At 45.6% G+C, this 15,962-nt stretch overlaps 1 protein-coding gene across 3 annotated transcripts in view; it reads right to left on the bottom strand.

The window, feature by feature from the left end:
- Window positions 1–385: 385 nt before the first annotated feature.
- Window positions 386–15,962, bottom strand: part of SLC9A3 (solute carrier family 9 member A3) — a gene marked incomplete at its 3' end in the record, with an annotated part of 113,117 nt that continues 97,540 nt past the window's right edge. For 2 of the 3 annotated variants that reach the window (XM_083473198.1, XM_083473199.1), the window contains exons 12-17: window positions 15,187–15,316; window positions 13,478–13,651; window positions 9,832–9,889; window positions 7,050–7,157; window positions 5,897–6,140; window positions 386–4,331 (exon numbers count right to left, since the gene is read on the bottom strand). In XM_083473198.1, the coding sequence (XP_083329324.1) occupies window positions 4,328–4,331; window positions 5,897–6,140; window positions 7,050–7,157; window positions 9,832–9,889; window positions 13,478–13,651; window positions 15,187–15,316 (718 nt within the window). Of the gene's footprint in view, window positions 4,332–5,892; window positions 6,141–7,049; window positions 7,158–9,831; window positions 9,890–13,477; window positions 13,652–15,186; window positions 15,317–15,962 lie in introns of those variants that run through there. The other variant, XM_083473200.1, reaches the window with a different exon arrangement.

Below are 15,962 nucleotides of genomic sequence, written 5' to 3'. Positions count from 1 at the left end.
TGTGCAGTCAGAAAGGTTTAACAAGACAAATTAGCCGAGAAAGGCACCAGTTTACGCACGAGTAACTCATACCCATTACAGATATTGCCAAGATGAGGAACGAAATGCATAGGACTCCCCATTCCCAGCTACTGTTGCGGTCTTGAGGTCAATAGCCATGAGAACTGCATGGATCCTTCAAATACGGAGGCAATATACCTCACGAGCACCAGAAGATAGGAGAGCACAACAGCCTTGTTTGTATGCTTCCAGAGGTATTGGGCTGGCTACTGTTGGAAACTATAAAATGGGCTTGAGGGACCTAGATGGCCTGACCCAGCAAGACTGCTCCTACATTCTTCTTATATTTCCTTATCAATAGGAACCTGTTGACATTATAAAGAAATAGATCCAATAAGTTATCTTTATTATATATCTTTTTTTTTGGGTAATGTGCAACCTTTTTAAATATACACTTTGGGATACCGTACATCAAAGTCCTACAATTTATCGTTTAATGGTCCTTGTGCAAACTAGTATTTAAACATTTATAAAGACATTTATTTCCCAAGTAAAAGAGTCACTTAATAATATCACAAAGAAAGTCGAGGCTTCCTAGAAATCACTGCAAAGTCATTGAAAAGCACCAGCTCTTTATAGTATGGTTTTTAAGGCACATTATAAATATTTTTCAGCTTTTCCTACATAAAATTCTGATTTGTTCACACATAGACTACAGTATATTCGTCTCTTCACAGTTCAGAAAATTCATTTGAATAAAGACTGTGTCCGTCTCTCTCTCTCTCTCTCTCTCTCTCTCTCTCTCTCACACACACACACACACACACTGCCACAAATTCAACAGGCTTAATAGTGCAACATAGCAAAACATAGAGAGAATACACCATTTAATATATCCTCTTTACACAAAATAGACAAGAATTCTGAATTAAAGCAAATTGTCCACTGATGGGCATATTCACTTTTATTGCCCTTATTCATGAGAGTCTCTGTGTTGATTATCAGCTTACAGACTTCAGCAGAAATCCACTCATTCTAGCATAAGTTTGCTGCCAACACCCCCCAAACTCTGGGAGAGTTAAGCATTACATTTCTCCCATTAAGCCAGTAGGTCTTTAACAGCATAGTCATATGCCGAGTTCAATGAGACTTACTTCCAGGTAAGGGGATATAGGATTACATCTGTGATTCCTTAGCTTTGGGCTTTATTCTGCCTTGGCTTTTACACATCCAAATTTTTCACTTCTAGACCTGAAAAATGCCTTCTAGATTCAACATCATCTTGCAACTAATTTTCAGAGGGAGAAATAACAGGTACATTTTTCGTGGTGGGCGTCCCTTAAAACAAGAGGCACACAGAAGTGAAAGGTTGTGGAAATGTACATGACATTTGCTAATACAAACCTGTGATTTAGTCTACTGAGGTCAAACCAAATATCTATGTGAAAGATATATCCACACAAAGCTGGACTCTAGGGAAAGTTTTGCCGGCACTTTAGTAAAAATGAGGCTAAGGGCATACATGTTCACCAGTAGAGAAGTGGAATATCAAAGACCAGAGAAACAACTTTCATAACACCATGTGACTTCCCTTCAAAAACTACACTTTTAAATGGAGTTAGTACACATGTCCAACTACAAACCATCAAGAAATGGGCATGCATGTATGAACCGAAAAATTAGGCATTTAAAATCACAAAGGTACACTGAAGAGAAATTTGATTTAGAGGAGTCCTATATTTGATGTTGAAGGCATTCATAACCATGCAGATATAAAGAGGTTTTGCTTCGTACAATGTTTGATTAAGTTTACCAGCAAACCAGAATCAGAAACCATGGATGGAAGTGAATTTATAGACCATGGTTTAAATAAGGTTGCCCACGGTGTTTGGATTGACAGTTCTATAGTTGCAGCAAGTTTCTTCACTTCCAGAGGCCGCTAAATGCAAAAACTAGAGTACTGAGAAGAAAGACAATTACACTGGGAAAGCTGCTCCATACTATGGTTTGGAAGTGATGTCTGACTTGAATCAGCGACTCAGCAAGCCATTCTAGATTTTGGCTCCTTCTATGCACGACTTGTTCTGAAATGTGGTTGACCTGCCTATTCCATTACAAAGGGAGAATATTCTTCGTAATGAGAAAATGCAGTGTTCCTGCCAAGTGTAAAACAATATTGGAAAGTAATGGCACTGGTGAAAGGCAGCAAAGTCACCAATTTTTACATTACTTTTGAGAAACCATTAAACACTGTAGGCCCATGTCAGTTTTTTAGACTCTCACTTTCCCTGGGAGTAAAACACCAACTGAACTCAATGGGGCATTTTTTTAGTATAGGACTGCACTGTAAGTCTTTTAGCTGGCCCTAAATCATAATCTATTTAGTATCAAGCTCTCCTTTTGAACACCCACACTCACACACACACCAGACTATCAATTTACAGTACTATGAAGCTTAAGTGACCTGAGGTCATGGCACTTAAAAAGAACTGTCAAACACAGAAGACGACAGTATTTGAGGAACTAATGGTGTAAAAAATAATAATTTTATAGATTTTAAAAATTCACTCTGTAACTTGTGTCTACTTTTCGTGATAAGATTATATGATGTGGATCAACTTAATTTTATTTATTTATTTTGTTTAAAAAAGGTGAGACCACTCAGGCTCCTTTGCACTAAAATTCTACATCAGCTTTGGAGGGGGCTGTTTACAAAGCAAAACATTATTTAATTCCCTGCAATATTGATTGTAGAAAACAGATACGAGAATTAAAAGCCCATAGTTCAATTAGCTATTCACTACTTAAAACATTTGACAGTAAGAAAATATATCTCCTTTATCTTTCACAGTTGATAAAAAGGCACTACTCCATTTCACCCAGAATACTTTTCTGCAGATCACCTTACAGTGCAATACTGTGCATGTTTACTCAGAAATAAGCCCAGCAGAGCTCAGTGGGTCTTACTCCCAAGTAGGTGTGCACGCGATTGCAGCCTTAGTGCGTGTTTTTGGAAATATGGCATAGGAAGGAGATGCAAAGCTGCTGAGAGTTCCAGGGGCTGAACCAGGAACTGCAGGGTCTGCTGCTGGGATGCAGTTTAGCAGCAGCCAGTCTGGATACTCTGTGTGGCCACTGTGGGCCACGATAGCCCATTGCAGCTGCACAGGGTCACACCAGCCCATTGGTAGGCAGACTGAAGCCTCTGGGTTGGCCAGGCCTGGTACAGACACTAGGAGCCAGGCCTGGACCTTTGCTTGGTCAACAGAGCAGGGCATGTGCAGCTTCCAATTCAGCCCACTGATCTTGGGATCCCTAAACTGGAGATCACACCTTCTGAGTCTGGGTTCCATTATGGATGCCCTTGCGCTGCCCTAGATGGCCCTGGCCTGGTACCAGCCCTAAAGCCAGCTCCATTTTGAAAATCTTCATATCACAAATCCCTAAAATAAATACTTTTTTTTTTAAAGGAAGTACAGGTTGTGTGGGGGTTGCATTCTGGGTCATTGCGTGTCTCAGCGATCACACGTAAGCCTGTTCCACCCCCTCCCAAGGCCGAAAACAATGTGTGGGTTGGCGGTCGCACATCTATCGGATGTGCACAAAATGGTCACCACCTGTACAGTATATTACCTTGATGTTTGAACTTGAGTTCCTTCAGCGTGAAACATAGCCAGCTGAACTCAGAGTTCAGTTTTTCAAATAAAGTTTTCTACAAAATCTGGCCACGTTTAAACATTCTCTTTTAAAAAATATACATACATAGAGTCTATATAATTCACATTCTTTCTCATGTGTTCCCCTCACTCAAGTCAAGACTCACAGCTGAGTTTCCTCTTGCTCCCGGGGTGGGGAATGTGAAAAGATGCCAACTTTTAAAGTTTAGGACGCTGCACAGGTTTCAGCCTGTGGGGAAAACGAGAACTCTGAACCCGTCTTGCTGCTGCTGACCTGTGTGAGCTTGTGCATTAAGCGGCCATTTCTTCTTTTGAGTGTTCCCAAAATCAGATTCCTGCTCGTGAATGTGAATTCACTGGTTCGTACCTAGTGTCAGTATAGTAACTTGTATTAAAATGCGCTTGATCGTCCCTTGCATTCAAGACTGCTTGCCAGCGGAGGCCAGGTAACTCCTGGCGAGAAAGAGTCAAGGGTTAACATGTCCCTGCCTTCCAGAGGTGTGTAGTGTCGTTGCCAAGGCCCTTAAGGCACACTGGACCCAAGCTGAGGCGTTTCTCCGATAACAAAATCCGATTTTGTTTGTTCGTATTCCCAAGGAGGGAGCATTTCATCTGAAGAATGTCCTGACATCATAACAGCAAGGGGTGGGTCACCTGTTGGGGCAAAGGAATTGGAAGTCAGAATACAGTTATGTCTTAAATGGAAACCAGCTACAGCTTGGGTCATCTTAGCAATTTTGGTTGCTGCTTTCGAGGTACGTGAAATAAACGTGGAGATCGCCTATCCCAGGAGTAGGCAACCTAAGGCCCGGGGGCCGGATGCGGCCCAATAGCCTTCTCAATCCGGCCCACGGACGGTCCAGGAATCAGCGTGTTTTTACATGAGTAGAATGTGTGCTTTTATTTAAAACGCATCTCTGGGTTATTTGTGCGGCATAGGGATGCATTCATTTTTATTTTTATTTTCAAAATAAAGTCTGGCCCACCACATGGTCTGAGGGACGGTGGATCGGCCCATGGCTGAAAAAGGTTGACCCCTGGCCTATCTAGTAAAGTTATGAAAGGTCCATACTGCAAGGAGAGCTCTGAATGGCTTTTATTGTGGCGCCACCAAGTGGACATTTAACTGATTCTACTAATATATCTTTTAAAACGCAATCCTTTCTATACATACATTTGGGGGCATAATCCAGTCCACCAGGCCACAGCACTCCTGAGATGAGAATTTCTAGGTGCTGAACAGAACCCTGTCTCCCACCTGTGTGCAGGTAACAGGCAGGTGGGATAGGTCAGGGTGCACTTCTAATATATCCACCCAGCCCTCCCCCTTGCCTTGATAAACGTTACTCATTCTCTAGCGCCACGGGCCACTTGCGCCGAATGGAGATGCATCCCTCCCATTCACCCAAATGTCTCTTGTGCCTGTGAGCAGATTAGGAAAGCAGGATTCTCATGCACCCTGGGGAACCCTCTGCATGTGGATGTGCTCACAAATAATGGATCATGCCTTTCTCTCTCCCTCTCTGGTTACTATTTAAAATGCCGGTACAGTGGTGCCCCGCAAGACGAATGCCTCGCAAGACGGAAAACTCGCTAGACGAAAGAGTTTTCCGTTTTGGAGGTGCTTCGCAAAACGAATCTCCTATGGGCTTGCTTCGCAAGACGACAATGTCTTGCGAGTTCCTGCTGGGTTTTTTTCCTCCCTCCCCCTTTTTCTAAGCCGCTAAGCTGCTTATCAGCTGATCCGATCAGCCGATAAGCCGCTAAAAGCCGCTAAAAGCGCTAATCCGTCAGTGGGCTTGCTTCGCAAGACGAAAAAACCGCTAGACGAAGAGAATCACAGAACGGATTCTTTTCGTCTTGCGAGGCACCACTGTACTGTATCTAGTTGGGACAAACGTTTCTTTTCCAACAAACAGTACAGCATTAGGACTTGTAGAAAACCCAGACTTTGCGGGAACATCCTCTGTGTTGTCCTACATGCTAAGAACTCCCCAGATATGCCTCTGTCAGCCCCCCCCATGCACACACACCTTATCAGCCCCCAAACTTATTATCAACCCCAACAATTCAACAAAAACAGCACTTCAGAAGGAAGACAGAACACACACAGAGAGAATTTTGCCTCATCGGTGGGCCTGCTCTGCTGTGTGGGGTGAAGATGAAATCTCAAAAATGAGATAATACCTGTCTGCAGAAATGCCTAAAATATTACTTACATGTGTGTTGATTCTGGGAGGAAACTTCGAGACCGCTCCTCAGGACCATCTACTTGCAAAAAGGAATCTACAGATCTATTGCTGAGTCGAATGGGAGCAATCCGCTGGAAGTTGTTTGGAGAATAAGGTATCTGCACTCTGGCCCGTTGGGATGGCACCACCATCTCTTCTCCGGAGAGCCAAGGCGAAAACCTCATGGTGGAGTTTTGTTCGATATCAGCTGAAAATACTGGATTATCAATGCCTATAAAAAGTCAGGGAGTGACAAATTCAGTTGTCAAGTAAACAGGCAATAAGTTCACTGGCATGCACAATCTTCACCCTGAAATTGGCTAGGAACACAGAATTGTGCTGGGCTGATTGCAGAGGTGGTTCATCTTCATGTAGCTTAACAAACTGAGATCTCCCTTATTGCAAAGAACAAAGCTTCCAGCTTCCTTCACCCCTTTCCTCTGTAGGACAATATTATATCTACTGCATCGCAATATGCCAAGGATACTTTTCATTCAGAGTCCCATTCATGGAGGTTACTAACAGACCACATAGAATGATCACAGAATCATGGAATTGTAGAGAGGAAGGGACCCTGAGGGTCATCTATTCCAACCCCCTGCAATGCAGGGATCTCAACTAGATCATACATGACAATGGCCATCCAACCTGTGCTTAAAAACCTCCCGGGAAGGAGAGTTCACCACCTCTCTTAACAACACGGAACTTCATGATAAACCCACATCAAAAATTTTGCTACCACTCTGTAACATTTCTCTCTCCATTATAGCCTGAAGCACTATTTCATCATCCCAGGGACAGAGTTGAAAGTGATTACTGAAAAAAACACTTCTGCATTGTAATTGTAATGAACAATTTTGCAATTTCATGATGAATTTAAACCCTTTAATGTGTGTGACATTTTTTGCAGGGTTTTAAGCAATCAGACTGCATTTGAATTGGATTTCAGATTTAGGAAATTAATGAGATTTTGAATCTGTGCAAATTCTTAATTTAACACCAGTTATGGTGTCCTTAATCCTCAGTCTGTTTATAACAAGTTATAACACTATAGTTAATTATGTTAGATAGCATCATGATAAAAATCAAGATATGCTTTTATAATATTGCAGAGGTGAAATCGCGCCATTCATATCCTTACCACTTGTATCTGTGAAGTTCTGCTTGGTGACATTAGCAAGGAATTCTATTGCTCTCCCTGTCTGTAGATTGTCATAATCATTCTCCTCTGGTTCAGAAAACTCAATTTCTGGAAGAAAACAATATTAATTTACAGTACAGTCTTATACAGTAATGCAAACTGAGGCATTCTTTTTTTAAAAAAAAAAAAAAAACCTCACTCACTGCTGGAAGTTTGGCTAATTAAACAATCTAGGGGGGAATATTGTTTTTGTTTGTTACTATGTTATATACTTTTGTGTTTTTATATTGTAAACTACCCTGTGATCCTCGGATGAAGGGCATTATAGAATATTTATTTATTTATTTGTTGTTGTTGTTGTTGTTGTTGTTGTTGTTGTTGTTGTTGTTTTAAACTGCTAACCTTGGCTTGGTTTGCACGTAATGTTAATCCAATGGCTTAGCGCAAGCCTGAACTGTGCGTGCTCTCAGGCAAGAGGCAATATCTGCTTGGCTCTTCTGGGCATTCTGCTGCTGCCCTGAGTGTGTTGTCTGAATCTGGACTCCTGGTTTAGCATTCTCCAGACAGAGCTGCAACCAAGGTCTGTGTTATGCAGGGCTGCCATACATCTGGGAAATCCCAGACATTGCCAGGATTTCAAAGTCAGAATTGATGTCTGGAGGGAATTTCTGAAAGGTGTCGCTTTGTCCTGGATCTTAGGCAAGTCAAAACCACATTTGGGGGGTTTGTCTAAAAAAAAGTTCAACAATTTTGGTGGTTTCCTGGTTTTTACTTTTTGAAATATGGCAACCTTATGTTATGGTTTGCAGCTCATAGCGTGTCTGAGAGAAGTAAGCCAAAGGCATACATGGGGGAAAGAGGAGGTTACAGAACAAAGCAGTATTCAGGAGGGAAAGAAAGAAAAAGGGGAGATAGGCAGTGGATGAACAGAGGGGCTGGCTGAATGTAAGAACAGAGGGACAACAGGAAGGAATGAGGCAAGAGGAATGGAGAGACTTGAGGGAGAAGCACCCAGGGTTGTTGACACACCATCTCGTTCCTCTGCTTCATGGACATGCCCACACTCCAATCCTCTCTGCTTCCCCACCAGTCTCCTACAGCAGTGTTTCCCAACCTTTTTTGGGCAAAGGCACACTTGTTTGATGAAAAAAATCTCGCGGCACACCACCATTACAGCCCCGTGACGTCAGCGCGCAGCGTCACGCCGGGAGGGACGCACGAAAGTGAAAGTTTTCAAATTTTTTCCCTCCCCCTTGCCGGGGAACCTCCAAGCTTTGGGGGTGGGGGGGAGGAGGCAGCAAAGCGAGGGACTGAGGGACGGCGGCAGCTGAGGCGGCGGCGGCTGTTGTGGTGGTGGCGGCGATAGCGGGCGGAGGAGGGGGCGGCGGCGGGGCCGAGGTGGCCGGCGGCGGCGGGGGAGGCGGCGGCGGGTGGAGCAGGAGGGCGGCCGAGGCCGGTGAGGGAGTAGGGTTGCCCGGGGCTTGAGGAGCCGTCGCCGGGAGTTGCTGCTGCTGTTGTTGCTGCTGCTGCCCGGACATGCCGGCCTCCTCCTCGTCCGCTGTCTCGCGCTCCTCCCTTTTGCGCGCGCTGCCCCGCCGCCGCCCCATTGGCTGGGTCCTGTCAGCTGATCCTGTGTTATTTCCTGTGTGTGTGTGTGAGGGGAGAATGGAGAGAGAAACCTCGGCACCACCACCGCGGAGCTGCCCCCGGCTCGACGCGGATCCTCGCCGCCGCCGCCTCTCACCGCCCGACTCGCCCGCCTCCCTCCCACGGCACACCAGCCAACGTCTCACGGCACACTAGTGTGCCGCGGAACACCGGTTGGGAAACACTGTCCTACAGAGCCTGGAAGCCTCCCCTGATTCATTCCAAGGCAATGGCCCCCTGCTCCACCTCAAAAGGACCACCTGGCCTCGGGCAGGAGTTGGTGGGCAGGAGGGCACCCACAGGAGGATGAGTGGGAGAGAAGAGGAAACTGAGTCAGGGTGGTCAGACAGGAGAGGGGCTGGGAGGGGGCACTGAAGGAAACTAGAGATTGCAGGTTAATGTTTTAAATTATCATGATAAACAGCAAATAGCTGGTCCATGGGGTCACGAAGAGTCTGACACGACTAAAGATAAGCAATACGATAAGAGTAAGGGTGGTCAGGGGGGACTGGGAGGGGCACTGAAGGAAACTAATGCTTTAAATTATCATGATAAACTGCAAATAGAGAGGGAGGGGATAAGAAAGGGAAACTTCCACAAGAAGTGAATATAAAAAGGAGCAAGGAGGAGGGATAAAAGAAACTGGGAATTCTGGGGGAGATGGGGAATAAGATGCAAGTTAGATGTGACAGGCGGGGGGGAATAATAGGAGATGAATAAAAAATACTTTTAAGAGATATATGGGGAAATAGGGGAACATAAAAAATGAAAATCCTTCTCTAGTTAAGAGCCTCTGGATGTGCAAATTCTAAATCTAAATTCTGAATCAGTCAATGTTCTATCCTTAGTTTGAGGAAAGCTGAACTACAGAATTCCCTGCCACAAGAAACTTGCTGTGGCAAAATTTTCCAAAATCAAATGATGCCAGCTGATGATGCCAAACACTGCCCCCATTTTGTGTCTGGGGCCAACTCTGCATTGCCATGGTTCGGCCTCAGTAATTTTTGGCCATCTCTAGTGGGCCTGGGGGGAAGGAGGTTTGAGAACCTCTACTTCAGGCAATTACAAGAAGATACAAACCCAAATATATTTGCAAATGGGAGTCAAGGTATTATCAATTTAACAGCACATTTACCTTTTTCCTTTATGGCTTCCGAAGAGAGATTTCCATTTGGAATGACATTGCTATTTCTCTGAAATAAACAAGCAAAATGACACACACATTTTGGTACATAGCATATACAAGCAGAATAAGTTTGGAATATTTTAGCGGGCCCAAATATTCCAGTGGTGAAATAAAAAGTGAGTTTCCATGAGTCACATAGCAGAAAAGCCTTGTGAAGCACCTTGCACTACACCTTTTCTGTGTTTCCATTGTATAAGGAGTTCTCACCTATTTTCAATTTGTGTAATCAAAATTACATTGATTGCTCCAGGATCCAATACATGGAGCCCATTTCTCCAGCAACAGAGCTGAATGACCTGGCTTGGGTCATGACACTTGGGTTTGCCCAGGTCTGGCCGTTAGCAAGGAGAGCTTGACCAGAGGCCAAACCTTGGCTCAGCTCCAGTAAAAAGGGAAGAGGAAGCAACGCGGCTGTGAGCTCCTCTCAGGGAGCCCACACCTTCAAGCAGTCTCCATGTGCCATAGACTGGCCTGCTGTGCCATGCAAACTAGGTCCATGTTGTCTTCTGGTAGTGCTTGTCACCGTGCCCATGTGTGCACTTTAAAGCCATTCCTTTATCGCAGGGACCCCCAAACTCGGCCCTCCAGCTGTTTTGGGACTGCAACTCCCATCAGCCCTAGCTAACAGCACCAGTGGTCAGGGATGATGGGAATTATAGTCCCAAAACAGCCGGAGGGTTGAGTTTGGGGGTGCCTGCTTTATCAGTTGTAGAGCTGGTGCCTGCCAGTGTCTACCTAGAACTAGTCTTAGCTGCAAGTTATATAATTGTGTCAGCATTCATGAAATCTTATCAAGTGAGACCGTGGGAGAATCCATGTGCAGAGGGTTGTCACTGTTCACCGAAAAATAAGAGCCAAGGCTCATTTCCTCTGTTAACTGCTGCTCAGGCCAGCAGAGGTCACCATCCCCATTCTGAGACACAACTTGGCCATCAATGGAAAGTGCAAGAAACTCTTAAACCATAATCACCATTGCCATCAAAAGGGGGCATTACTACAGATAAGAATAATTCCTAGTCCCAGGCATGTTTACTGAGAGGGGGTCACACTGAGCTGCCCTGAGCCTGGCTTCGGCTGGGGAGGGCGGGATATAAATAAATTTATTATTATTATTATTATTGAGTTCAGTGCTACTTCCCCTTGGAAAGCGTGTAGAGGATTGCAGCTGCAGCCATAAAGTTTTTATTATACCTTGAGACAATTGCACAGGTGGTGATTAATAACGTCATGTCAATGGTGATGATGAAAACAACGCACATCCTGTAGGTGCAGCGAATGTGGCTCCAGCTCCCAAACAAAGTCTTTCAGAATCTCAGTTATGCATCAGCCTAAAGCTCCACTAAGTCAGCAGCAGTACTCAGTGATCATATCTTCTGTTGGTCTTTCCACAGATCTCTTAGTAACACCAATCAGGTTGGAAATGTACTGTGAGTGAAAAAAACCCAACCCTAACTCTCTATCATTGGAAATGCTGGACTTGTTGTTTCTCGGCCCTTGCTGCAGAAGCAGTTGATTCCTTATGCGGCAGAACTCCTGAGTTCCACTGCAGACTTGGGGAGGACCCACCAAGAAATTAGCCACCCTAAGGGTCCTAATAGTTCCTCACGATGGATTACTGGCTCCAGCACAGCAAGGCTAAGATCTCCATAACTAGCAGAGATGGCAGGCTTTTGCCATCACTGGATCTATCCCCCTCCTCCTGCAAGCTTTTTAGATAAGGAGACGGGAAACTGGATCAAACCAACAGATCAGATCCCGGCCTCCCCCACCACTGTGGGCCACTTTGGCAGATGGGCAGGGCCACCCACCTCTCCCTCGCCTGATACTGTTATGATGTTGGGGGACCACTGTAGAGGGGCTTGCTGTCCAGGCAAGTCAGCTGACCCAAAGTGAGCCCCTTTGAAGCGGCCCTTTTGCAGGCACACTTTAGATTCCAAGTGGCGGGGCTGGGGAAGGGTCAGGATTTGGCCTGCCGGCCAGATCCAATTCCCCACCAATGTCTAAAAAGCTGGAGAAAGGGTTGGAGTTGCAACGTTGAAGCTGATTCTGTTTGGAAGACCAGCATTTCATGATCTCTGCAGGCTCTTGCACGAGGAAAGAGGCACAGTTTGCACGCCACTGACTTTGGGCAAAATCAAGTCCCCATCTACTTATTAACTTCATTGCTTGCAGCAGTGGTGTGGCACCCCATAACATAAAGATTGCTGGGCAGCTTCGAAGAGGTACCAGCATATTGCATGTCTGGTGCAAAAGCAGTTTAGCACAGTGGCTCTCCCAGCTCATTTTCCAGCCACTTCTCCTTCACAGCTGGAAAACACTTTTTCTTACATGTTTTTCCTTTTGGCAAAGTTGTAGCTTTACATCCGGAAAATTCAGCATACACGAGTCCACATGTATAATTTTGCAAAGAACTCAAAAGATCGTTTCAGAATGACAGGGACAAATAAAGTGAAATGATTTGGAAAGAGTAGTAAAGTGAGGCAGAGGCCAATGGGAAAGAGGGCAATAATCCTGAACTGCAGAATGATTTGTTTGTTTGTTTATTTTATAAAAGTATTTATACCCCACCTTTCCATTTAAAAGAAAACTCACAACACACTATTAAAACACACCAAAACAAAAACAAACAAAAACAACTAAATAAATAAAATATACAGCAGCAAAATATTTTTTTAAGGAAGGGGGAAAAAATCAAGGCAAAAACAAACCACACCAAAGCAAGCCAAGTAGAAGGAGAGAATTGAGATTACTTCTTTTTTTTTTTAAGTCAACACTCTCTCCCAGGCTCTGCCCCTATCCTGCCCCATCTGAGTCTCAGACCCAAATTATGTGTGACATTATATATGTCACTTGATGTTGCACGTTTGTTTTTCCAAGTTAAAAATAGCAGGTGTGTTGTGTGTCTGTGTGAGACACACAGGGCTGGGACCATGCCCCGGAGGGGTTCAAAACCTCCCCTCTCTCCACGCTGCTGCAACCCCAACACAAAATCCCCCCACTGCTCTTTGGCCTGGGGTGGAAGGGACTCCATCCAGGCCAAGGAAGCTTGACTCCTGTGCCAGAAAGAAGCTCTCTGTGTGCGCATCTTAGGACCATGGCGCAAAGGCTTCAACGCCTCTCGCTGCATGTTGTGGCTGAGTCCTGAAAGCCTTCCCTCATATCTGCTATTTAATGTTTGAAAACAATCACACAACTCCAAGGGGCTGCATATAGCTCCTCCTCGTTCACTGCCTCTTGCATCAGTGAAGTGCGTCCCACCTGCTTGGTCCCCCACCCTCCTGCCTCAGAGGACTTTGATGGGAGCTGCTACCTGGCTGACAGAAGCCAGGGGGGGGGGGGACAAAGGATGAGGGCAAGAAACGATGCCTGGGTAACCCTGGCACCACAGGGACACACGGCTAGAATAGAATGTGATTTCACTGTGAAAACCTTTTGCAAGCTGCTGTGCGAGACTTTGGGGGTGGGTTATAAATATCCTAAATTAATAAAGCGTTTGAGCCACCAGAGACCTGGCACCCTTACGAGGGCATGGGACCTGGCCTCCACATTCCCTCCCCCTGTGTTAGTGAGGCAATCTCAACTGCTCTGCTCTTACTCTTTTTTGGCCTCGGTCTCTCTTGTGAATTTTGTTCTTCTTAGGGTGGCTCATGCCTAGTTTGGTGCTCTTGAACGACTCCAGGCGCCTCCTCATGGTCCTGTGGAAAATCTCTTTGTTTTGCTTATCGTCTTCGTTGGTGGATAGTTCGTGGCGGCTGTACACATGCTTGTGCTGTCGGCAAGACAACAAGAATGATCAGAAGGCCAAAATGGATGTGTGTAGAACAAGCACCCAGATACAAATCCTTGCCCCTTAATGCCTGTTTCTGACCCCTTGCTGCTCCTCCCCACTGCACCCTGGATTTGAGGCATAAAACTATAGAGAGAGTTCAAACAAAAGCTCTTTACCAAACCGAAAGTGTTTGTTAATAACAACCAGAAGGTTGGTGCTTCAAGGCTGTGGGCAGGAGTCTATGAATTCTATGAATGTCTGAATTCTATGAATGTCTGAATTCTATGAATGTCTGAAACAGTTGGGATTACGGAAAACAACCAAGCACCTCTCCCTGCCCCCCCCCAAAAACAAGAGGACCACCCAAATTCCTAAAAGAGAGGGGAAAGCCCCCAGTATTCATGGTGTGACAGCAGCAATGGGGAATCTGAGGCCATTCACATATTGGTGCAGTACATACAAGTTGGATCATCCCTAACCATTGGCCATGCTGGCTGAAGCAGTGGGGCAATGGGGGCTGTAGCCCTGGGCGCACAATGGGGGGGGGCGAACCAGGCGTCTGCCTGAGATCCCCCTCCCCCTCATGCCCTGCCGGTGGCAGGGGCGGGAGAGCATGGAGGGTGAAGATCACCCTCCAAGTGTCCTGCCCCCGCCTGTTGCACCCAGCCGAGGCTCCCCCTTCCCTGGGTGAAGGCTGACTTGGGGGTGGAGAGAAGCTGTGAAGATCAAGGAAGCTCCTGCTTCTTCACAGCCAGCCCAGCGCGAGAGGAGCATTGCCACCCACTCTCCTGGACTGGGGCGCACAAGTGCACCCCTGCACGGGTGCCACAGCAGGCTCGCTTCGTGCCCTGCCCCCTTCGGGGGTGCACCCCACACGCCCAACCTGGGCACTGTTTACCTCCATTCTGCTACTGGGTTGAAGCTGATTGGAGCTGGGAATCCAACAGTGACCAGAAGGTTGGACACACCCCCCCCCCGAGTCTGTATGTACTGTACAAAATAAATCCCAAAGAAGAACCCAGGTGGGGGAACTTTGCAAGATCCATCCCAGAGCTGCTTTGGAGATCTCAAAGTGGAGTTGAGAGAGGAAGTGTGAGAGACTTCTGCCTCCTCTCCCAAGCTTCCAGGTCTCATCTGAAACCAGGGTAAGGTGGGCACATGCATCTCCCTCCAACGCAAAATACACATCTTCCCACTTATAATGAGACTTAGGAGAGTTGGATCATCCAAAATGGCTCTCAGGTTTGGATCCAAAGAGCCACGAGCAGAAGAAATATAGCAGCTAATGCTGTCCTACAAACCGTTCTGAAAAAGAGTACATAGAATGCTATAACTGGTGGGGTTTATAGCACTTCTCATGGCAGAAGAGCTACTTCCTGGTTGCAGAATTATAGAACAGCTCTTGCTGTGAGCTACAGCTACTCATAATGAGAGACAAAGGCCCACTTTGCTTCTATTCTATTTCTCCCAGAATATCCAAATACTGTCTTGTTAGAGTCTCCTATTCTGACACTGGGGTGTTCTTAAGATCTCACCTCTTGCCTGGGCTTGTACAGATACTGTTGTAGAGTGTGGTGGGTGAACATATCCTCTGCATCTCGGATGCTTTTTCTTCTCTGCTCCAGGGCTTGCATATCAAGACACACAGAACTGGCAGTTTCTCTCCTAAAGCAAAATAGACAGATATATATTCATTCTTCCATTCTCCCTCCTTCCCTCCCTCATCTCTCTATTGCTTTCTATTCAACAAACAACAAAACCAGCGAATCTAGAAACATTAAAACACAGACATAATTTAGAGCAGATTTATGCCACAAGGTGCCATAGGAAGGCACTGGACATAGTAAAAGATCCATCGCATCCTGGTCACTGTCTCTTCGAGCTCCTGCCGTCGGGACGGAGATACAGGACGATGAAGACAAGAACAAGCCATCTTAAGAACAGCTTCTTCTCCAGAGCGATCTTGGCCCTGAATGGGAAGCCTGGACTTTGAAAGTCATCTAATCTTCCTTGCTGTATTATACTGTATTGTTTTAATTAGTGTTTTTATAGTTGTTTTGATTTTGTGTGGAGTGCCCTACCTGGGTGGATGGAGCAGCCAAGTAATTTCGTTGTCCCCGAGAGGGGGCAATGACAATAAAGATATTATTATTATTGTTGTTGTTGTTGTTGTTGTTGTTGTTGTTGTTGGTGTTGGTGTTGTTGTTGTTGAATCCACACGAAACAATTCTTTGATACGAATCTGTTGTCAGTTTAGAAGTGGCCTTTGCAGGGAGCTTCCATCTCTCAGAGGAAGCTAGAGAGGGACGAG

This window comes from Podarcis liolepis, assembly GCF_965112155.1.
Source record: "Podarcis liolepis genome assembly, chromosome: 13".
NCBI classification, from domain to species: domain Eukaryota; kingdom Metazoa; phylum Chordata; class Lepidosauria; order Squamata; family Lacertidae; genus Podarcis; species Podarcis liolepis.
Note: the sequence above shows the minus strand (reverse complement) of the source record. Positions and strands in the feature narration are given on the sequence as shown.